This window comes from Hemitrygon akajei, chromosome 22 (assembly GCF_048418815.1).
Source record: "Hemitrygon akajei chromosome 22, sHemAka1.3, whole genome shotgun sequence".
Classification (NCBI taxonomy): Eukaryota; Metazoa; Chordata; class Chondrichthyes; order Myliobatiformes; family Dasyatidae; genus Hemitrygon; species Hemitrygon akajei.
In genome coordinates this window covers 11,356,855-11,376,787 of record NC_133145.1, presented here as the reverse complement: position 1 = coordinate 11,376,787, position 19,933 = coordinate 11,356,855, and the positions used below count along the sequence as shown (strand labels likewise).

The window sequence follows — 19,933 nt, the reverse complement described above, 5'->3', positions numbered from 1 at the left end:
GAGTTTATACCAGACTAGGGAAAAACAGAGGAATGGTCTGGGTGGCGATAAACCCAAGGGATTTAGTATTTTTAGCCAGTCTGTTTTTAAATGTATATAGGATAAATGCTAGTCAGATTGGGTGTTTGTCAGGGTGCTTTTCTCCACAGGTCATTCATAGTTTTGATATCTGACTTTTTGACGTTTTGTGTAAGGTGTCGGCATGCAGCCATTGCCAAGTATTTTGGAGATGTAATTCCAATTTGTAATCAGGCATGCGATCACTGCAAAAATCCTGAGATTGTGATGAAACAGCTGGACTCCCTGCAGAGGCTTGACCTCAGCAAGGCTCAAGCATCGGCTACAACGCCATCAGCTGCAGGGCCATTCGGATACATCAGTGACCTGTATGAAGGGGGCAAAAAGGGCTACGGCTTTGAAAGGTAGGTTAACTATTGGAGAATTTACTGGAAACATCTAAAAGTGATGTACTGGTAGTGTTGTTGACAAATGAATTTTGTAAGAAATAAGGCTAGTTAGAATTTGTGATGCTGCCAAGTGTATATTAAGAAAGCTTTCATTTGTTTATTTACTCATGCCCCATTTAACAATATAATACGGATGCTTCACAATAAACAACGCTGCAACATTAAAATAAAACAACCTTGAGCATTGGCTATGCTCAGGTTTGTATGAAATGGTTCAGATGGTAAGTGTTGATTATTTAGTAAGTACCAAAGGATGGAATAGAAACCAAAAATGCTGGAAATGCTCAGTATTTTACATAGTATCTGTGAAGACAACAAGTCAGAGGTAATGTCTCAGGTTGATGATCTAGAAGTAGCACAAGTTATAAGTTAAACATGTTTTATGTTGCAGAGAAGAGGAAAAATGGAAATGTGAAAAGGGAGTATCTGTGATCGGGTGACCAAGGGAGACTGACACAACTACGGTAGTGGTACTGGCTGGGAATGCTGGAATTACTTAGCAGGTCAGGTAGCATCCATAGAGAAAGGAGAATAATTCATAGAACAGACTGGCTATCTTTCATCAGTGTAGGCGGTAGCTTCAAGAATGCTGCCTGACTTGATTACTTCTAGCTTTATGTTCTATCTCAAACTTAGCAGCATCTGCTGTGGTTTGCCCCTCATAATTCTGGCTTTGGGCTCTTCTCTTTCTTCATTTTCATTCATCATCTCCTATTTTGTCTTTTCGTTCAGATCAGCTGCCATTAACAAGCTTCATCATGACGCGTCTCACTCTGATGTTGATTCTGTTTCTTTCCTATCTGACCTGATCATTTCCAGTGTTCTCAGCTGATGCCACTATTTGTGTCTTATAGCTCTGTTTTCACCCTACCACAGACATTCTATAAGTTCTCTCCATCCCTTCCTTTCCTCTGCAGCTTAAAAGTATACCTGATATCCAGCTTATCTCAGCTCTGATAAATCATTATTGATCTGAAACGTCTCTCCACAGATACTACCTTACCTGCCACTTCCAGCATTTTCTCTTTTCATTTCAGACTTCCAGCACCTGCAGTATTTTGCCTTTTGAGTATGAAAGTTTGGAGCCTTTCATCAGCAGTACTGTCGGGTGAAGTATTCTGAGGAAAAAAATGGGCTAATGTGGGAAAAATGTGGAGATCTTATGCCCAGTTTATGTCTTAATTAATTTAATGGAAGCATTTTCTTAACATTCCAAAGTAATGTTACAAGGTGATACTGAAATTATTACTCAAAGATACAGATTAGAACAACAGGATAATATAGCCTGGCAAAATGCTTCAGATCATCACCAAGATGATCAAGACCCCCTTCACTGTTTACAGTACCAGCTTCGTCCCAGTTCAGCATGCTGACCAAGTTGCTCATTTAAGATGGTCCCAGTAACCTGTGTTTGGCCCATATCCCTCCAAACTTTTCCTCTCCAGGTACCTGTCCAAATGTCTTTTAAATGTTGTAATTATACCTGGCTCAACTCCTTCCTGTGGCAGCTCAGACTATATTTGCTTCACCCTCTGTGTGAAAAAGTTGCTCCTCAGATCCTTTCTAAACCTTTTTGATTTCACCTTGAGCTTAGCCCTCTAGTTTATGATTCTGTTTCCCTAGTGGAAAAGCCTGTCCATCCACCCAAACCATGTTCTCATGATTTTGTACACCTCCATAAGGTCACCCCTTGCTCTCCAATGCTCCGAGAAGTAAAGTCCAAGCTTTCCCATTGCTATAATTCAGCCCTTCAAGCCTTGGCAATAATCTCCTAAATTTTCATTGCACTCTTTCCAGCTTAATGACATCCTTCCTAGAACTTCACACTATATCCAAATGCAGCCCCACTATCGTCTTGTATAATTGGTGCCCTGATTGATGAAGACCAACATCTTTACCACCCTATCTGTGATGGCATCACTTGTTCTCTTAGGACCATCTGTTCTATAACACACCCCAGTGCTCTACCAAACACGAGGAAATCTGCAGATGCTGGAAATTCAAGCAACACACACAAAATGCTGGTGGAACACAGCAGGCCAGGCAGCATCTATAGGGAGAAGCACTGTCGACATTTCGGGCTGAGACCCTTCGTCAGGACTAACTGAAAGGAGAGATACTAAGAGATAAGTGCTCTACCATTCATTTTAAAGTTGTGCCCTGGATTCTGGATTGAATGTCATTTGCTATGCCTCAGCTCACCACCAAGATGATCAAGAGCCCCTTCACTGTTTACAATACAGCTAATTTAGTGTCATTCTTTGTACTTCCTCATCCAAATTGTTTATATGAATGATGAACACCATTCAGCCAGATTACAAACTTAATCTATGTCTGACCATTGCATCTGTGTGTGTGTGTCTCTTTGTGAACTTGTATGCTTTTCTTTGGAAAATCCTTGGGACCAGCAGCTTTGCTAATTGGTATGAAAACTGTGAAACGGAAATCAAAATAAATGAGTGAAGTCCAGCTTAAATTTTGAAAGACAAGATAATAGCAGGTCGAAGAGATGAGCTCTACACTGTCAAGTACATGTGTACACTTTATTTACTGGTTTTATTAGAATCTATGACGTGAATGTACGTTGTGAGTGAGGTGAAATAACTTGAACAATGAAAGTGATTGGAAATTGACGATGGATATCTGCTCAGCTCAGTCTGTCTCTTTCAGATATGGGAATGAAGATGGCAGTGAATCAGATGGGGAAAGTGAGCACAGAAAGAAGGAATGGAATACGTTTTATCAGAAACAGATGAAGCTGCGTAAGGTAAGGTTGATGTAGGAGTTAAATAACTTCAATTGAGTGCTTTGATTTCATTTAAGCATTTATTCAGTTGTTACAAGGCACTGAGTTAACAGTGAACTCTTCCGTTCCTTCTGAGTAAACAGTGGCTGTGTGACTAAGAAATACAGTCCAGTCAGTGAAAGCTTCCATCACACTCGTTTCAGTTACTTGGCCAAAGGGAGCAAATCCACAATAGTGGATTGGAAAGGAGAGATGATGAGTGGATCGTGATGTATCAGTCCTTTGTTTTTGTTCTTCCTGTGCTAGCTAACTTTTAATCTACTTCCTTTTGTCTGTAGAATGGGGAACCTGTAAAGGATGTCTTTGTACCACCAGGTGAGTTTGTGAGGGTTACGTTTAACTTTTAGTTGCAAGTTACATTGCTGGGTTTTGAGAGATTCTGGAACGCCACCCTCGTTGTTGCAAGGCCAGCACAAGGGCTGCTTGAGCAATCCTCGATGCTCAAAATAACACTAGAGCACTCGAAAAGAATTCCTGAACAGACAAATCCTCTGAAGTGAGTTATCTTCTTACCAAACTGTAAAATAAGCTTTTTATTCCTTTAGAACCATTTATTCCATTCAATGCATTTCCTGAGTCTTCTCCCAGCTAACCTTTTTTTTACATACTTATTTGGCTTCCATTTTGAATGACTTGCCTCAGCCAAGCACATTGTCAAATTTTATTGTTGTAGAGTGGAAGATTTACTTTTAGACCCAAGCTCAATGTTGAACTTGCTTTATGCCAGTATAACATCAAACAGAATGGAAGGAAAGCATTTGGACAACTGTTCTTGGCACTGTACATGTTCCTGTATTTATCAATGGTGCTGAGGTGAAGGTGGTTGAGAGCTTCAGGTTCCTAAATGCAAATGTCACCAGTTAGCTTGTCTTGGTCCAACAATGTAGACAATATGGCCAAGAAAGCACACTTCTTCAGAAGATTAAGGAAATTTGTCATGTTCCCATTGACCCTCATCAATTTTGTAGACCACCACAAAAAGTGTCTTATCTGGATGTGTCACTCCTCTGCGTGAAATTGAAATCGGTAGAAACAGTTCAGTCCTTCATGAAAACCAACCTCCCATCCATACACTCCGTCTACACTGTGATAAACAGTGAGGAGGATAGTAACAATCACAAGAGGGTACAGATGGGTTACTAAGTGCCAGTTGTGATTTAATCCAGGAATGCAAATCGAGAGAATTAGAAGAGACATTTCTGCAGAAAGAATGAAAGACTAAATAATTAAATAGATAGATAGATACTTTATTCATCCCCATGGGGAAATTCAACATTTTTTCCAATGTCCCATACACTTGTTTTAGCAAAACTAATTACATAAAATTACTCAGTAAAAATATGATATGCATCTAAATCACTCTCTCAAAAAGCATTAATAATAGCTTTTAAAAAGTTCTTAAGTAGTTTACTTAGATACATTAAATACAATCAACCCCGGCACTTTAACATATCTTACTCCTGGCGGTTGAATTGTAAAGCCTAATGGCATTGGGGAGTATTGACCTCTTCATCCTGTCTGAGGAGCATTGCATCGATATCAACCTGTCGCTGAAACTGCTTCTCTGTCTCTGGCATGGTTCTAAAGGACACAAGGAAAGAAAGTAACATGGAGGCACATGTACATAAACACTTGACTGTGGCAAGACATGTTGAGAGGGTAGATGTGGAGAAACCGGAATTCCTATAGACAGAGGAATGCTATTATACGTCAAGACTGCTCAGGGTTATATACAGTATGTTTCAACGAATTCCCTCTTGCTTTTCTAAATTCCAATGGCTAAACACAAAGCCTGTCCAATCTGCTCATTCCACAGGTGACTATGGAGGCCAAGTCATTGGGTGTATTTCCAGTGGAGGTTGATGTGTTCTTGATTAATTAGGGCATGAAGGCAGGAGAATGGGGTTGAAGACTGATGAATCAGCCACAATGAAATGGTGGAGCAGACTCCATGGCCGAATGGTCTAACTCTGTTCCTATGTTTTATGGTCTTATGGTCTAAATCGGGTTCCCAATGTGGGGTCCGCAGACCCCTTGGTTAATGGTAGAGGTTCATGGTGTTAAAAAAAAGGTTGAGAACACCTGGTTTAAATGATTGCCCATTTAGCATAACTCAAAGCCCTGCTTCTCTCTAAACTTGTGGCAATAAGAGCTGTCTCTCCCATCAGCTGAGCATTAATGATATTCCATATTTATTTTCTGTTAAGACCTTGACTGTCCCCTCCGTGATGCAGCCAATCAAAAAATACCTAAGCTCTCTGTCAAGGTAAGGACTAGAATTGTAGTAATTAGTCTCCTACAGGAATAAAATAGAAAATTAAAGAACTATTTCAACAATGCACTGTTCAAAGCAACTGTTCAAATCCATTGTGTACTGTACAGGGTGGACATTTTGTTCTGTGATAATTATTTATTGAGACTGTCTGGATATAAGCAAAAGCATTATGCTCATCCATTTCTAAAAAGGATATTTGCTAGAATTTGGAACAAAAAGTTTGGAAGCTGAAAGAACTTAGCCAGTCAAGCAGCAAAAAGATGTAATTCTATGCTTCAGGTCAGGAACTTGTGATCTTTACAGGTGCTGCTTGAATTGCTGAGTTCTTCCAAAAATTTTTTATCAAGTGTTGATTCCACACATTGCCTTTCTATTAGTCAGTGATCTGTTGGGAATAATTTGAGAATAGATTTTCTGTTTCAGACCAATTAAGAGTTGCCACTGTCACGCTTAATTATTAAGTTGTTAATAAAAAGAACAACAATGAAGAACCTTGACAAATTTCTTTTTCTTGAGTTTGTTGAGGAATTTGTATCCAGAGTTGACGGGAGCCAGCTGGCGTGTTGTACTTGAACTTTCTGAGGCATTCAACCATGGGCACCATGGTAGCATAGTGGTTAGCACAGCTTGGGGTATTCTGGAGGTTGAAGTTCAATTCCAGTGCCATTGTGTAAGGAGTTTTTACATCTTCCCTATGAAAAGTGTGGGGTTTCCTCCAGGCCCTCCGCTTTCCTTCCATAGTCCAAGTAGATGGACCAAGTAGATTAATTGGCCAGTGTAAATTGTTTCATGATTGGGTTTTTCAGGGGTTGCTGGGGCAGCGCAGCTCAAAGGACCAGAAGGGCCTATTTCATGTGGTATTGCTAAATAAATAAAGTGCCTTACAAAGGGTTACATCATCAGTTGATAACCTACTATACTGGAAATAATCCTGTGGATAAACAGGCAGGAAGCAGTGAGGAGTTATTTTAGGAGTAATTACTGGCCAACAACCTGTGTGACCAGTGGGAGTAATGTGGAACAGTGCTGAATCAGAATCAGGTTTGATATTACTGGCATATATGATGAAATTTGCTGTTATACGGCAGCAATACATTGCAATGCATAGTAAAAACTGTAAATTAGAGTAAGAAGTAAATATTAAAAAGGTAAAATTAAGTAAGTAATGCAAAAAGAGGAGAAAAAAAGTAGCAAGGTAGTGTTCATGGGTTCAATGTCCATTCAGAAATCTGATGGGAGAGAGGAAGAGGCTATTCCTGGATTGTAGAGTGTGTGTTTAGGCTCCTGTACCACCTCCCTGATGGTAACAATGAGAAGAGAATATGTCCAGAGTGATGGGATCCTTCGTGATGGATGCTGCCTTTTTTTTTGAGACATCTCTCATTGAAGATGTTCTGGATGCTGGGGAGGCTATGTCCATTATGGAACTGACTGAATTCACAACTTCCTGCACCATATTTTAATCCTGTGCAGTGCCCTCCCCTGGCCCCCCCTTCCAATACAAGACAGCAATGCAGTAGCCAGTTAGAATGCTCTCCACGGTACATGTGTAGAAATTTGCGAGTGTCTTTGGTGACGTACCAAATCTCCCCAAACTCCTAATGAAATATAACCGCTGTTGTGCCTTCTTTATAAATATTCTGGTATGTCAGGCCCAAGATAGATCCTCAGAGATACTGACACCCAGGAGCTTGAAATGGCTCACCCTTTCCACTTCTGATCCCTCTGAGGGCTGGTATCTGTTCCCTTTCTGAATTCCACAATCAATTCTTTTGTCTTTTTTGTGCTGCAACACTTCTCAACCAGCTCAACCAGCTGACGCCTTCTCGTCAGCATCTGAAATTCTGCCAACAATAGTTGTGTAGTCAGCAAATTTATAGATGATATTTGAGCTGTGTCTAGCCACACAGCCATGTGTGTAGAGAGAGTAGAGCAATGGGAAAAGCACACCTCCTTGAGGTGAGCCAGTGTTGATTATCATTGAGGTGGAGATGTTATTTCCGTCCTGCATAGACTTCTGGTGAGGAAGTTGGAAATCCAGTTGCAGAGTGAGGTGCAGAGGACAGATTATGGAGTCTCTTTTGATCAGAACTGTAGGAATGATTGTGAATGGTTGTGCACCATTTGGGCCTGTCGTCTTGCGAGGCCTCTGATGTCGGCCTCTGAGACACAGATCACTGGGTCACTGGAAGCTACAGGAATCCTCACAGCTGTAGTTTTACTCTCTCTTTCAAAGCATGTATAAAAGGCGTGAACTCATCTTGCAGTGAAGCAGGACTGTCATTCATGATATTAGGTTTTGCTTTGCAGGAAGTAATCGCCTGTAAACCCTGCCAGAGTTGACGTACAGTTAAAGTCAGAAGTTTACATACACATTAACCAAATATATAATTCCTGTCATTTAATCCTAGTAAATGTTCCCTGTCTTGGGTTAGTTAGGATCACTACTTTAAGAATGTGTAATGTCAGAATAATAGTAGAGAGAATGATTTGCTTCAGTCTTTATTTCTTTCATCGATTTCCCAGTGGTCAGAAGTTTACATTCATTTTGTTAGTATTTGGTAGCATTGACTTTAAATTGTTTAACTTGTGTCAAACATTTTGGGTAGTTTTCCATAACCTTCTCACAGTAAGTTACATAGAGAAACATGGAAAACCTACAACACACTACAGGCCCTTCAGCCCACAAAGTTGTGCCGAACATGTCCTTACCTTAGAAATTGCTAGGCTTACCTATAGCCCTCTTATTTTTCCAAGCTCCATGTACCTATCCAAAAGTCTCTTAAAAGACCCTATCGTATCCGCCTCCAGCACCGTTGTCGGCAGCCCATTCCACGCACTCACCACTCTGAGTAAAAAACTTACCCCTGACATCTCCTCTGTACCTACTCCCCAGCACCTTAAACGTGTGTCATAGAAACATAGAAAACCTACAGCACGATACAGGCCCTTCGGCCCACAAAGTTGTGCCGAACATGTCCTTACCTTAGAAATTACTAGGCTTACCTATAGCCCTCTATTTTACTAAGCTCCATGTCCCTGACATCTCCTCTGTATCTACTCACCAGCACCTTAAACCTATGTCCTCTTGTGGCAACCATTTCAGCCCTGGAAAAAAGCCTCTGACTATCCACATGATCAATGCCTCTCATCATCTTATACACCTCTATCAGGTCACCTCTCAACTTCCGTAGCTCCAAGGAGAAAAGGCCGAGTTCTCTCAACCTATTCTCATAAGACATGCTCCTCAATCCAGGCAACATCCTTGTAAATCTCCTCTGCACCCTTTCTATTGCTTCCACATCCTTCCTATCTTTCTTAAGCACAGAGTCAACCTGCTTTGAGCGTCCTATGGACTCAGACCCCAAGATCCCTCTGATCCTCCACACTGCCAGGAGTCTTACCATTAATACTATATTCTGCCATCATATTTGACCTATCAAACTGAACCACTTTGCACTTATCTGGATTGAACTCCATCTGCCACTTCTCAGCCCAGTTTTGCATCCTATCAATGTCCTGCTGTAACCTCTGACAGCCCTCCACACTATCCACAACATCTCCAACCTTTGTGTCATCAGCAAACTTACTAACCCATCCCTCCACTTCCTCATCCAGGTCATTTATAAAAATCACGAAGTGTAAGGGTCCCAGAACAGATCCCTGCGGCACTCCACTGGTCACCGACCTCCATGCAGAATATGACCCATCTACAACCACTCTTTGCCTTCTGTGGGCAAGCCAGTTCTGGATCCACGAAGCAATGTCCCCTTGGATCCCTTGCCTCTTTACTTTCTCAATAAGCCTTGCATGGGGTACCTTATCAAATGCCTTGCTGAAATCCATATACACCACATCTACTGCTCTTTCTTCATCAATGTATTTAGTCACATCCTCAAAAAAATTCACTCAGGGTCGTAAGGCACGACCTGCCCTTATAAAGCCATGCTGACTATTCCTAATCGTATTATAACCTCTCCAAATGTTCATAAATCCTGCCTCTCAGGATCTTCTCCATCAACTTACCAACCACTGAGGTAAGACTCACTGGTCTATAATTTCCTGGGCTATCTCTACTCCCTTTCTTGAATAAAGGAACAACATTCGCAACCCTCCAATCCTCCGGAACCTCTCTTGTACCCATTGATGATGCAAAGATCATTACCAGAGGCTCAGCAATCTGCTCCCTCACCTCCCACAGAAGCCTGGGGTACATCTCATCCTGTCCCAGCGACTTATCAACTTGATGCTTTCCAAAAGCTCCAACACATCCTCTTTCTTAATATCTACATGCTCAAGCTTTTCAGTCTGCTGCAAGTCATCACTACTATCATCAAGATCCTTTTCCATAGTGAATACTGAAGCAAAGTATTCATTAAGTACCTCTTCCATTTCCTCCGGTTCCATACACACTTTCCCACTGTCACACTTGATTGGTCCTATTCTTTCACGTCTTAACCTCTTGCTCTTCACGTACTTGTAGAATGCCTTGGGGTTTTCCTTAATCCTAGCTGTCAAGGCCTTCTCATGGCCCCTTCTGGCTCTCCTAATTTCCTTCTTAAGCTCCTTCCTGTTAGCCTTATAATCTACTAGATCTCTAACATTACCTAGCTCTCTGAACCTTTTGTAAGCTTCTTCTTGACTAGATTTATTGCAGCCTTTGTACACCACGGTTCCTGTACCCTACCATCACTTCCCTGTCTCATTGGATTGTACCTATACAGAACTCCACACAAATATTCCCTGAACGTTTGCCACATTTCTTCTGGACTTTTACCTGAGAACATCTATTTCCAATTTAAGCTTCCAATTTCCTGCCTGATAGCCTCATAATTCCCCTTACTCCAATTAAACGCTTTTCAAACTTGTCTGTTCCTATCTCTCTCCTATGCCATTGTAAAGGAGACAGAATTATGATCACTATCTCCAAAATGCTCTCCCACTGAGAAGATCTGACACCTGACCAGATTCATTTCCAAATACCAAATCAAGTACAGCCTCTCCTCTTGTAGGCTTATCTATACATTATGTCAAGAAACCTTCCTGACCACACCTAACAAACTCCACCCTATCTAAACCCCTTGCTCGCATGCCAATCGATATTTGGGAAATTAAAATCTCCCATCACGACAACTTATTATTACACCGTTCCAGGATCTGTTTCCCTATCTGCTCCTCGATATCCCTTTTACTATTGAGCGGCCTATAAAAAACACCCAGTAAAGTTATTGACCCCTTCCTGTTCTTAACTTCCACCCACAGAGACTCCGTAGACAATCCCTCCATGGCGTCCACCTTTTCTGCAGCAGTGCCACTATCTCTGATCAACAGTCCCACGCCCCCACCTCTTTTGCCTCCCTCTCTGTCCTTTCTGAAACATCTAAAACCCGGCACTTGAAGTAACCATTCCTGCCCATGAGCCATCTGAGTCTCTCTAATGGCCACCACATCATATCTCCAAGTACTGATCCACGATCTAAGCTCATCCGCTTAGTTCACAACACTCCTTGCATTAAAATAGACATATCTCAAACCTTAGGTCTGAGCGCGGCCCTTCTCTATCACCTGCCTATCCTCCCTCTCGCACTATCTACAAGCTATCTCTATTTGTGAGCCAGCCGCCTCTTTCCAAGTCTCTTCAGTTTGGTTCCCACCCCTCAACAGTTCTAGATTAAACTCTCCCCAGTAGCCTTAGCAAACCTCCCCACCAGAATATTGGTCCCCCTGGGATTCAAATGCAACCCGTCCTTTTTGTGCAGGTCACATCTGCCCCAAAAGAGATCCCAATAATCCAGAAATCTGAATCCCTGCCCCCTGCTCCAATCCCTCAGCCACCCATTTATCCTCCACCTCATTCTATTCCTATTCGCACTGTTGCATGGCACAGGCAGTAATCCTGAGATGTCTGCCTTTGGGGTCCTGCTTCTCAACTTCCTTCCTAACGCCCTATAGTCTGTGTTCAGGACCTCCTCCCTTCTCCTACCTATGTCATTGGTACTAATATGTACCACAACATCTGGCTGTTCTCCCTCCCACTGCAGGATATCTTGGATGCAATCTGAAATATCCCGGACCCTGACACCTGGGAGACAAACTACCATCCAAGTTTCTTTCCTGCGACCACAGAATCGCCTGTCTGATCCCCTAACTATAGAGTCCCCTGTCACTACTGCCTTCCTCTTCCTTTCCTTACCCTTCAGAACCACAGGGCCAGACTCTTTGACAGAGGGCATTGCCACTGTTGCTTCGCCCAGGTAGGGTGTCCCCCCCAACAGTACTCAAACAGGAGTACTTATTGTCAAGGGGTACAGCCACAGGGGTACTCTCTGAAAAGTTGCTGGAATTTTGTCCCATTCCTTCAGACAGAGCTGGTGTAACTGAGTCAGGTTTGTAGGCCTCCTTGCTCGCACACGCTTTTTCAGTTCTACCCACAAATTTTCTATCGGATTGAGGTCAGGGCTTTGTGATGGCCACTCCAATACCTTGACTTTCTGGTCCTTAAGCAATTTTGCCACAACTTTGGAGGTATGCTTGGGGTCATTGTCCATTTGGAAGACCCCTTTTGTGATCGAGCTTTAAGTTCCTGGCTGATATCTTGAGAACGCAAACACGAGGAAATCTGCAGATGCTGGAAATTCAAACAACAACACACACAAAATGCTGGTGGAACACAGCAGGGCAGGCAGCATCTATAGGAAGAAGTACAGTTGACATTTCGGGCCAAGACCCTTCGTTCAGGACTGACTGAAAGAAAAGATATTAAAAGATTTGAAAGTGGAAGAGCGAGGAGGAGATCCAAAATGATAGGGGAAGACTGGAGGGGGTGGGGTGAAGCTAAGAGCTGGAAAGGTGATTGCCAAAAGGGATACACAGCTGGAGAAGGGAAAGGATCATGGGACAGGAGGCTTAGGGACAAAGAAAGAGGGAGGGGAGCACCAGAGGAAGATGAAGAGCTGGCAAGGAGAGATTGTGAGAGGGACAGAGAGAAAAAAGAAAGAGAGAAAAGAAGATAAAGGGGGTGGGGAGAGGAGAGATAAATAAATAAATAAGGGATGGGGTAAGAGGGGAGGAGTGGCATTAACGGAAGTTAGAGAAGTCAATATTCATGCCATCAGGTTGGAGGCTACCTAGACGGAATGTAAGGTGTTGTTCCTCCAACCTGAGTGTGGTTTCATCTTGACAGTAGAGGAGGCCATGGATAGACATATCAGAATGGGAATGGGACGTGTAATTAAAATGTGTGGTCACTGGGAGATCCTGCTTTCTCTGGCGGACAGAGTGTTGGTGTTCAGTGAAACGGTCTCCCAGTCTTGAGATGTTGCTTCAATATATCCACATTATTTTCCTTCCTCATGATGCCATCTATTTTGTGAAGTGCACCAGTCCCTCCTGCAGCAAAGCACCCCCACAACATGATGCTGCCACTCCCATGCTTCACGGTTGGGATGGAAAAGCCTCACCCTTTTTCCTCCAAACATAACAATGGTCATTATGGCCAAACAGTTCAATGTTTGTTTCATCAGACTAGAGGACATTTCTGCAAAAAGTAAGATCTTTGTCCCCATGTGCACTTGCAAACTGTAGTCTGGCTTTTTTTGTGGTGGTTTTGGAGCAGTGGCTTCTTCCTTGCTGAGCAGCCTTTCAGGTTATGTCGATATAGGACTTGATTTACTGTGGAGATAGATACTTGTCTACCTGTTTCCTCCAGCATCTTCACAAGGGCCTTTGCTGTTGTTCTGGGATTGATTTGAACTTTTCGCGCTAAAGGACGTTCATCTCTAGGAGGCAGAATGCGTCTCCTTCCTGATATGACGGCTGCATGGCCCCATAGTGTTTATACTTGCATACTATTGTTTGTACAGATGAACGTGGTACCTTCAGGCGTTTGGAAATTGCTCCCAAGGATGAACCAGACTTGACATCATTTTCTGACCTCAATCCGATAGAAAATTTGTGGGCAGAACTGAAAAAGCGTGTGTGAGCAAGGAGGCCTACAAACCTGACTCAGTTACACCAGTTCTGTCTGGAAGAATGGAACAAAATTCCAGCAGCTTACTGTGAGAAGCTTGTGGAAGGCTACCGAAAACATTTGACCCAAGTTAAACAATTTAAAGTCAAGGCTACTAAATACTAACAAAGTGTATGTAAACTTCTAACCCACTGGGAATGTGATGAAAGAAATAAAAGCTGAAATAAACCATTCTCTCTACTATCATTCTGACATTTCACATTCTTAAAATAGTGATCCTAACTGACCTAAGACAGGGAATGTTTTCTAGGATTAAATGTCAGGAATTGTGTAAAACTGAGTTTAAATGTATTTGGTTAAGGTGTATGTAAACTTCTGACTTCAGCTGTACATCTGATTCTGCCTCTAACCTCAATCAGAATTGTTCTTTTTCTCTTGAGATGGCTCTCTGTAAGTCATACCTGGCGTTCTTGTATATTCCTGGATCACTAGACTCAAATGCTATGGATATAAAATTAGCAGACTACTAATCTCTTTCTTCAACCATGGCTCTTTATTCTGGTATGTATGGTATGTTCTTGTAGGCACACACACATCCACACAGGTTTTAATAAGGTCAGTGACAACTGTGGCATATTCACTAACACTCAAAGATGAATCCCTGAATACTGACCAGTCTACTGACTGAAAGCAGTCCTGTAAATGCTCTTCCGACTCCCTTGTCCATACCTTCTTGGTCCTCTCTACTGGTACTGCAGTCTTCAGTCTCTGCCTATACTTGGGGAGTAGAAGTGCAGTCAGGTGATCAGACTTTCCAAAGTGTGTGCATCGAGTGGCATGGTAAGCGTTCTTGATGGTGTTTTAACAGTGCTGCATTGTGTTGGCTCCTCTGATTTCATAAGTGATATGCTGGTGGTTATTATTTAGGGAGTTTTTCAAGCTGGCCTATTTAAAATCATCTAAAATGATGGGAAAGGCATGAGAGTGTGCTGTTTCACGCTTGTTAATTATTTTGCTCAGTTCTGGAGCCTGTTTGACACTTGCCTGAGGCAGATAAAATGGACAACACTTGATCGTTAGATGTTCTAGGTCGCAGGTGGAGGACTGGGACAAAACTGCCACATTTGTGCACCACAAGGAGTTCATCAAAGAATACTCCACCTCTTCTGCCTTTGAATGACTCAGCAGTTCTATCTTGGCAGTGAATTGTAAAGCCAGTGAGCTGTATCGCTGCATCCAGAATGGCAGAGGGTAGCCAAATCTCCGTGAAACAAAAAACGCGGCAGTCTCTGTTCCTATGGTACAGCAGTCTTGCTCTGAGGACTTCTAATTTATTTTCCAGAGACAATATGTTTGCTAGCAGAATAGACAGTAGTGCAAGTTGGAACCATTTTCTCCTTAAATGAACTTTTCATCCAGTGCAGCATTCTCTCTTCCACTATCTTAAAGGGGAACCGCACTTGTCACTGAAGACTGCCATCCAAGATTCGTCGACTTTCAGTAGTGATAGATTTTTTAACTGCCTTAAATTGATGTTAGTGCACTGTCCATGGCTGTAGCTGTGGATTTCAGCTATAGCAGCCGGCAATGGGATTATTTGAAGATTTCCATAGGAGTTGCTGGAACAACCTATTGTCTTAATGGCACCACCAGAAACTGTCTTTAACTATAAATGTAACTATAACTGTTTATAATATATTAATTACCTGGAGGAAGGAAGTCAAATTTGCTGATGATACAAAAATTGATGGCAAGACAAATGAGGAAAGTGTGAACAGACCAATATGGTGTTAAGTGAATGTCCAAATGGCTGGCATATCTAGGAAGCTGAAGTTCATTTTGAAAGGAAGAATGAAGCATTTGTTCAATGGAAAGTATTATTTCAATGGAGACAAATTGCTTAAAGCTGCCGTATAAAGTAATTTGGGGAATGAAATAGAAAGCTAGCACATGAGTAATAGAAAAGCTAATGGTAAGGTGGCCCTGATTTCATGGGTATAAAAGTGGGGAAGTCTAAATTCAACTGTACAAGGTACCCATGAAACCTCATCTAGAGAACTTAAATAATTTTGGATCCCCTGCTTAAGGAAAGATCGTGAATGTGGTGCAGAAGGTCTGTTCAGATTAATTGGGGACACAAGGGAAAGTTAAGCTGATGGGACTCTTTTAAGAATAATAAGAAGTGACCCTATTAAAGCAAATAAGATTCTTAGGGGGCTAGGCAGAGTAAATGCTGAGAGACTGTAACCTCTTGTGTAAGAGTTCAGATCTAGAGAGCAGGTTTCAGAATAAAGAATATCCATTTACACTGAGAGCTGTAGGTGTTTTGAGCTGCTTGACAGAGACAGATATAGAGAAGAATCCTTGGGTTTATCTAAAGCCAAGGTGTATTTCTAATCAGAAAGGGAATCAAAGATTACAGAGGGAGAATCAGTAATGTGGGTTTGAGGAATGTCAGATCAGCCGTGAATGAATTGAATTGTAGAGTAGGTTGAGGGTCTGAATGGTCTGTTGCTGCTTATCCCTAGTTGGAGCATGCATAAGCCCATGAGGGATCTCAGTGTTAACCCTCAACTGAAAAAGTTGGAATTATTTCCTTTGGATTATAGATTGATAGGATATTTGTTGGAAGTGTGTGAGAATATGGATTGTTTTAAGAGGAGAAGGAGAACTATCCCACTGGTAGGTATTTCCTGGACAAAGATGTAAGGGAGATGAAGGGAAGACATTTTATGCAATGAATATTTATGGTCTGGAATTCACTACCTGTGGAAATGGTGGAGACAGTGTTTTTGAAGGGAATATATTCTGCAGTATTTGAAAGGAAGAATTTCCAGGGTTATGGGAGAGTTGGATGATGTGATTTCTGCACCTGATAGGTATTCTAGACCAAATGAATACCTTTTGTGCTGCAGTTATTATATGACACTGCTGAATGCCAAGTTTTTACACTAAATGTTTTGGCTTTCTTCTATGCATCGGTGGCTTGGGTATCAGGCACGAGAACATTGTCTCCACATGCTGGAGGAGGCACTGACCAAGAATAAAGGGACGGAAGTCACCAAAGCAGACCAAAGGTAGGTAACCGATTCGAAACCTTGCACCCATTTTCCACTTAAAGCAAATATCAATGAGTGTGGGGAGAGTTTCAATGTGGGCTGTTGAGTATTTGCATAAGATTATACGAGGCTTAAGTTTGTGCCATAACCTGTCTTCCTTTCTCAAAACAATTAAATCCCATATCCATGAGACCTTTTCCTTGCTGTGTCATTTTGTCTTCCTGTTTCTCCCCACCCTCTCTCCCTTTCTCCCCTCCCCTTCCTCCCCTTCTCCCTTCACACTCATCCCCTCTCTTGTAACACAAATATATATCAAAATGTTAAATGTCTGCTGATGCTGCTATCTCCTCTCCCAATGTCAGGGCTGACCCCCACCCATGTGCCATACAGATGGAACATGAAGCTTTCAAAACCAGCAAAATGGCTAATTTGTATAAAGCAGTTGTACTCCGAAAGGTAAGGAAACTAAACAATGCCTTTTTAATACATTTTCATACATTGTGACTTTCTAAGTATATTCACTATCATAGTCGATTCATTGCAGTTAATGTGTACAATTCACTCAGCACTTCTCCCTTGGATACATCCAACCACTCTGAAACTAGGATACCCAGGTTTGGATGTTCCGGGTGATGGTTTTCGTTTTACCAAATGTGACTTGAACTACAGTGCTCCTTTTCTCTCTATCTAGTTTATTATGGAACAGCTCAGTTTCAAACCAAGAGCCTTGTTCTCCTTATCAGCCTCTTTCCCTGGCATGAGAGTTTTGTTCTCCACTTGTCAGTTTGTCTTGGTAGAAGTTCAGTTTTTGTTTATTTGAAGAGCAAATGCTGTCATTCTCAATGTGCAGAAACAATTACAGCCTCTTGCTCAAGTTCCATTAACATTGACAAGCACCAATCTGTGGTTTTAATAAGGCTGAAATTAAAACCACAGTGATTTCTGGAAGGCATGGTCAACATTCAGCTCCAACTGTCTTCATTCTGTCACTTAATGGTTCTCCCACAGCTTTTCCATCAATCACAAATTGGCAGGATTGGATTAGTATTCGAATCATGAGAACCAGGCATTTCACATATATGAGCAGATAACATTGCTCAGCAGTCATCTATGCTCAAGTTGCTTAACTGTGCAATATTGTAATTTATTTGCTAGATTTTAAAGATGAAATTACTCAATTTAAAATAACTTAATTGACAGTTTTAACATTTACGTAATTATAAATTACAGTTTAATTAAGGGGGAAAGCAGAGAATAGATTATAACTGGAAGCCTTCTGTTTCACACGAGAAATATTGGGCTCCATTTTGTCCCCTATACTTTCATGCAGTTGAAGTTGATTCAATATGAGAATTAATGGTGTCGGTATTTGGTTTGACATTTAGTTTCCAGCATAGAATGGGGTAATGGGTACATCAATTACTTTATAAATTTTCCATGGAGTTGGTGCATGGATGAAGTCACTGGAGAAAAGTATTGGTAGGTATGAAGTAGCCCTTTGAAATAGATATGAAGCAACCCCTCATCTCTGGAATCAGCCTGGTGAACCTCCTCTGCACTGCCTCTAAAAGCCCAATGCCTTTGTTACAAACCCACAGGTTTCCTGTACTGTGGACTGTCACTTTAAAAGAACGTTTCAGTGAGGCAGGACTGTGATGTTGTTCCCTGACTGACTCACAGCTTGTTTACCTTTAAAACAAGGACACAAACAGTCACAGTCAGAAGGAGAGAGAGAGAGAGGAGAGCGAACCAGGAAAAGGTAGCAGCTCCAGCTTGTCGAAGCTGGGGATTTGGAACTCTGCTACACCCACAATGGTGGGTTGATTATTGATCCAGTGCACATTGGCTATCACTTTGTATAATCCATAGGAGTGGATTAAGGAATGTCTTGTGGGACCACTCGAAGTTAACCCTTGCCTGGGTATGTTATGCGATAACCCCTTGAAGACAACATCCCTGTGACAGATCACTCCGGTGGTAATTCGTGTGTGGATTTGGACGGCTCGATGGAGGATCTTTGACCACTGATATTTATTAATTACCATTGTGGAACCCGTGGAATTTGATGTATTTGCCTTCTCTCTACATTTTACCTTGGATTACAAATATCTGTCTCCCATCATTTATTCCGTGGATGAACTGAACCTTCATACTTTACCATCTCAAGACTCTGAGCTTTGTTCCCCCAAGCTCAATAGTTTGGGAGTTATATTTACACATACATACACATAACACTGTTAACTTTTGTTTATCTTGGTTAAGTTACTATAATATAAGTAGATACTAATAAAGATAGTGGTTTTAACATCAAAACCAGACTGCAAGTGTGAGCTCTGTTGCTGCTGGTTCATTTAAAAATTGTTACAGTCCCTAACACCTTCTTCAAGTAAGGAGACCAGAACTGCACGCAGTACTCCGGGTGCGGTCTCACCAGTACCCTGTACAGTAGCAGCATAACCACCCTGCTCTTAAATTCAATCCCTCTAGCAACGAAGGCCAACATTCCATTTACCTTCTTGATAGCCTACTGCACCTGCAAACCAACCTTTTGTGATTCATGCACAAGCACTTCTAAGTTTCTCTGCACAGCAGCTTGCTGGAATTTTTTTTAACCATTTAAATAATAATCTGCTCTTTCATTTTTCCTTCCAAGGAGGATGACCTCGCATTTACCAACATTGTATTCCATCTGTCCACTCACTTGACTTATCTATACCTGACTGCAAACCCTCCGTATCTTCTGCACAATTTGCTTTTCCACTCAGTATCATCAGCAAACTTAGATACACTACACTCGCCCCTGCCTTCCAGATCATTAATGTATATCATGAACATTTGCGAGCCCAGCACCAATCCCTGTGGCACACTGCTCACCATTGATTACCAACTAGAAAAACACACATGTACCCCAATCCTCTATCCATGCTAATACATCACCCCAAACTCTATGCATCCTTATTTTGTGCACAAGTCTTTTATGTGGCACCATTTTGAATGCCTCCTGGAAATCCAGGTAAATAATGTCTGTCTGTTCCCCTCTATCCACTGTGCTCGTTAATATCCTCAAAGAACTCCAGTAGGTTTGTCAAACAGAGCCTCCCTTTGATGAATCCATGATGTGTCTGCCTAATGATCCATTTCTTTACAGATGCTTTGCTATTTCTTCTATTATGACAGCTTCAAGCATTTTCCCAACTGGCCTATAAGTTACCTGCCTTTTGCCTACATCCAGTTTTGAATAGTGGCGTGACAATCACTGCCTTCCAATCCGCTGGGTCCTGCCCAGAGTCCAGAGAATTTTGGTAAATCACCAAAGCCTCTACTATAACTTCTTTCAGTACCCAGGGATGCATTCCA

The 19,933-nt window shown here is 41.8% G+C and overlaps 1 protein-coding gene across 8 annotated transcripts in view; it reads left to right on the top strand.

Moving 5' to 3' along the window:
* The window catches only part of recql5 (RecQ helicase-like 5), a 106,694-nt gene that overhangs the window by 65,620 nt on the left and 21,141 nt on the right, over positions 1-19,933 (top strand). For 3 of the 8 annotated variants that reach the window (XM_073026684.1, XM_073026683.1, XM_073026685.1), the window contains 6 exons: positions 195-422; positions 3,138-3,234; positions 3,552-3,588; positions 5,481-5,539; positions 16,515-16,594; positions 16,939-17,032. In XM_073026684.1, coding sequence (XP_072882785.1) covers positions 195-422; positions 3,138-3,234; positions 3,552-3,588; positions 5,481-5,539; positions 16,515-16,594; positions 16,939-17,032 — 595 coding nt within the window. Of the gene's footprint in view, positions 1-194; positions 423-1,504; positions 1,576-2,264; positions 3,235-3,551; positions 3,589-5,480; positions 5,540-16,514; positions 16,595-16,938; positions 17,033-19,933 lie in introns of those variants that run through there. The other 5 variants (XM_073026686.1, XM_073026688.1, XM_073026690.1 and 2 more) reach the window with 5 other exon arrangements.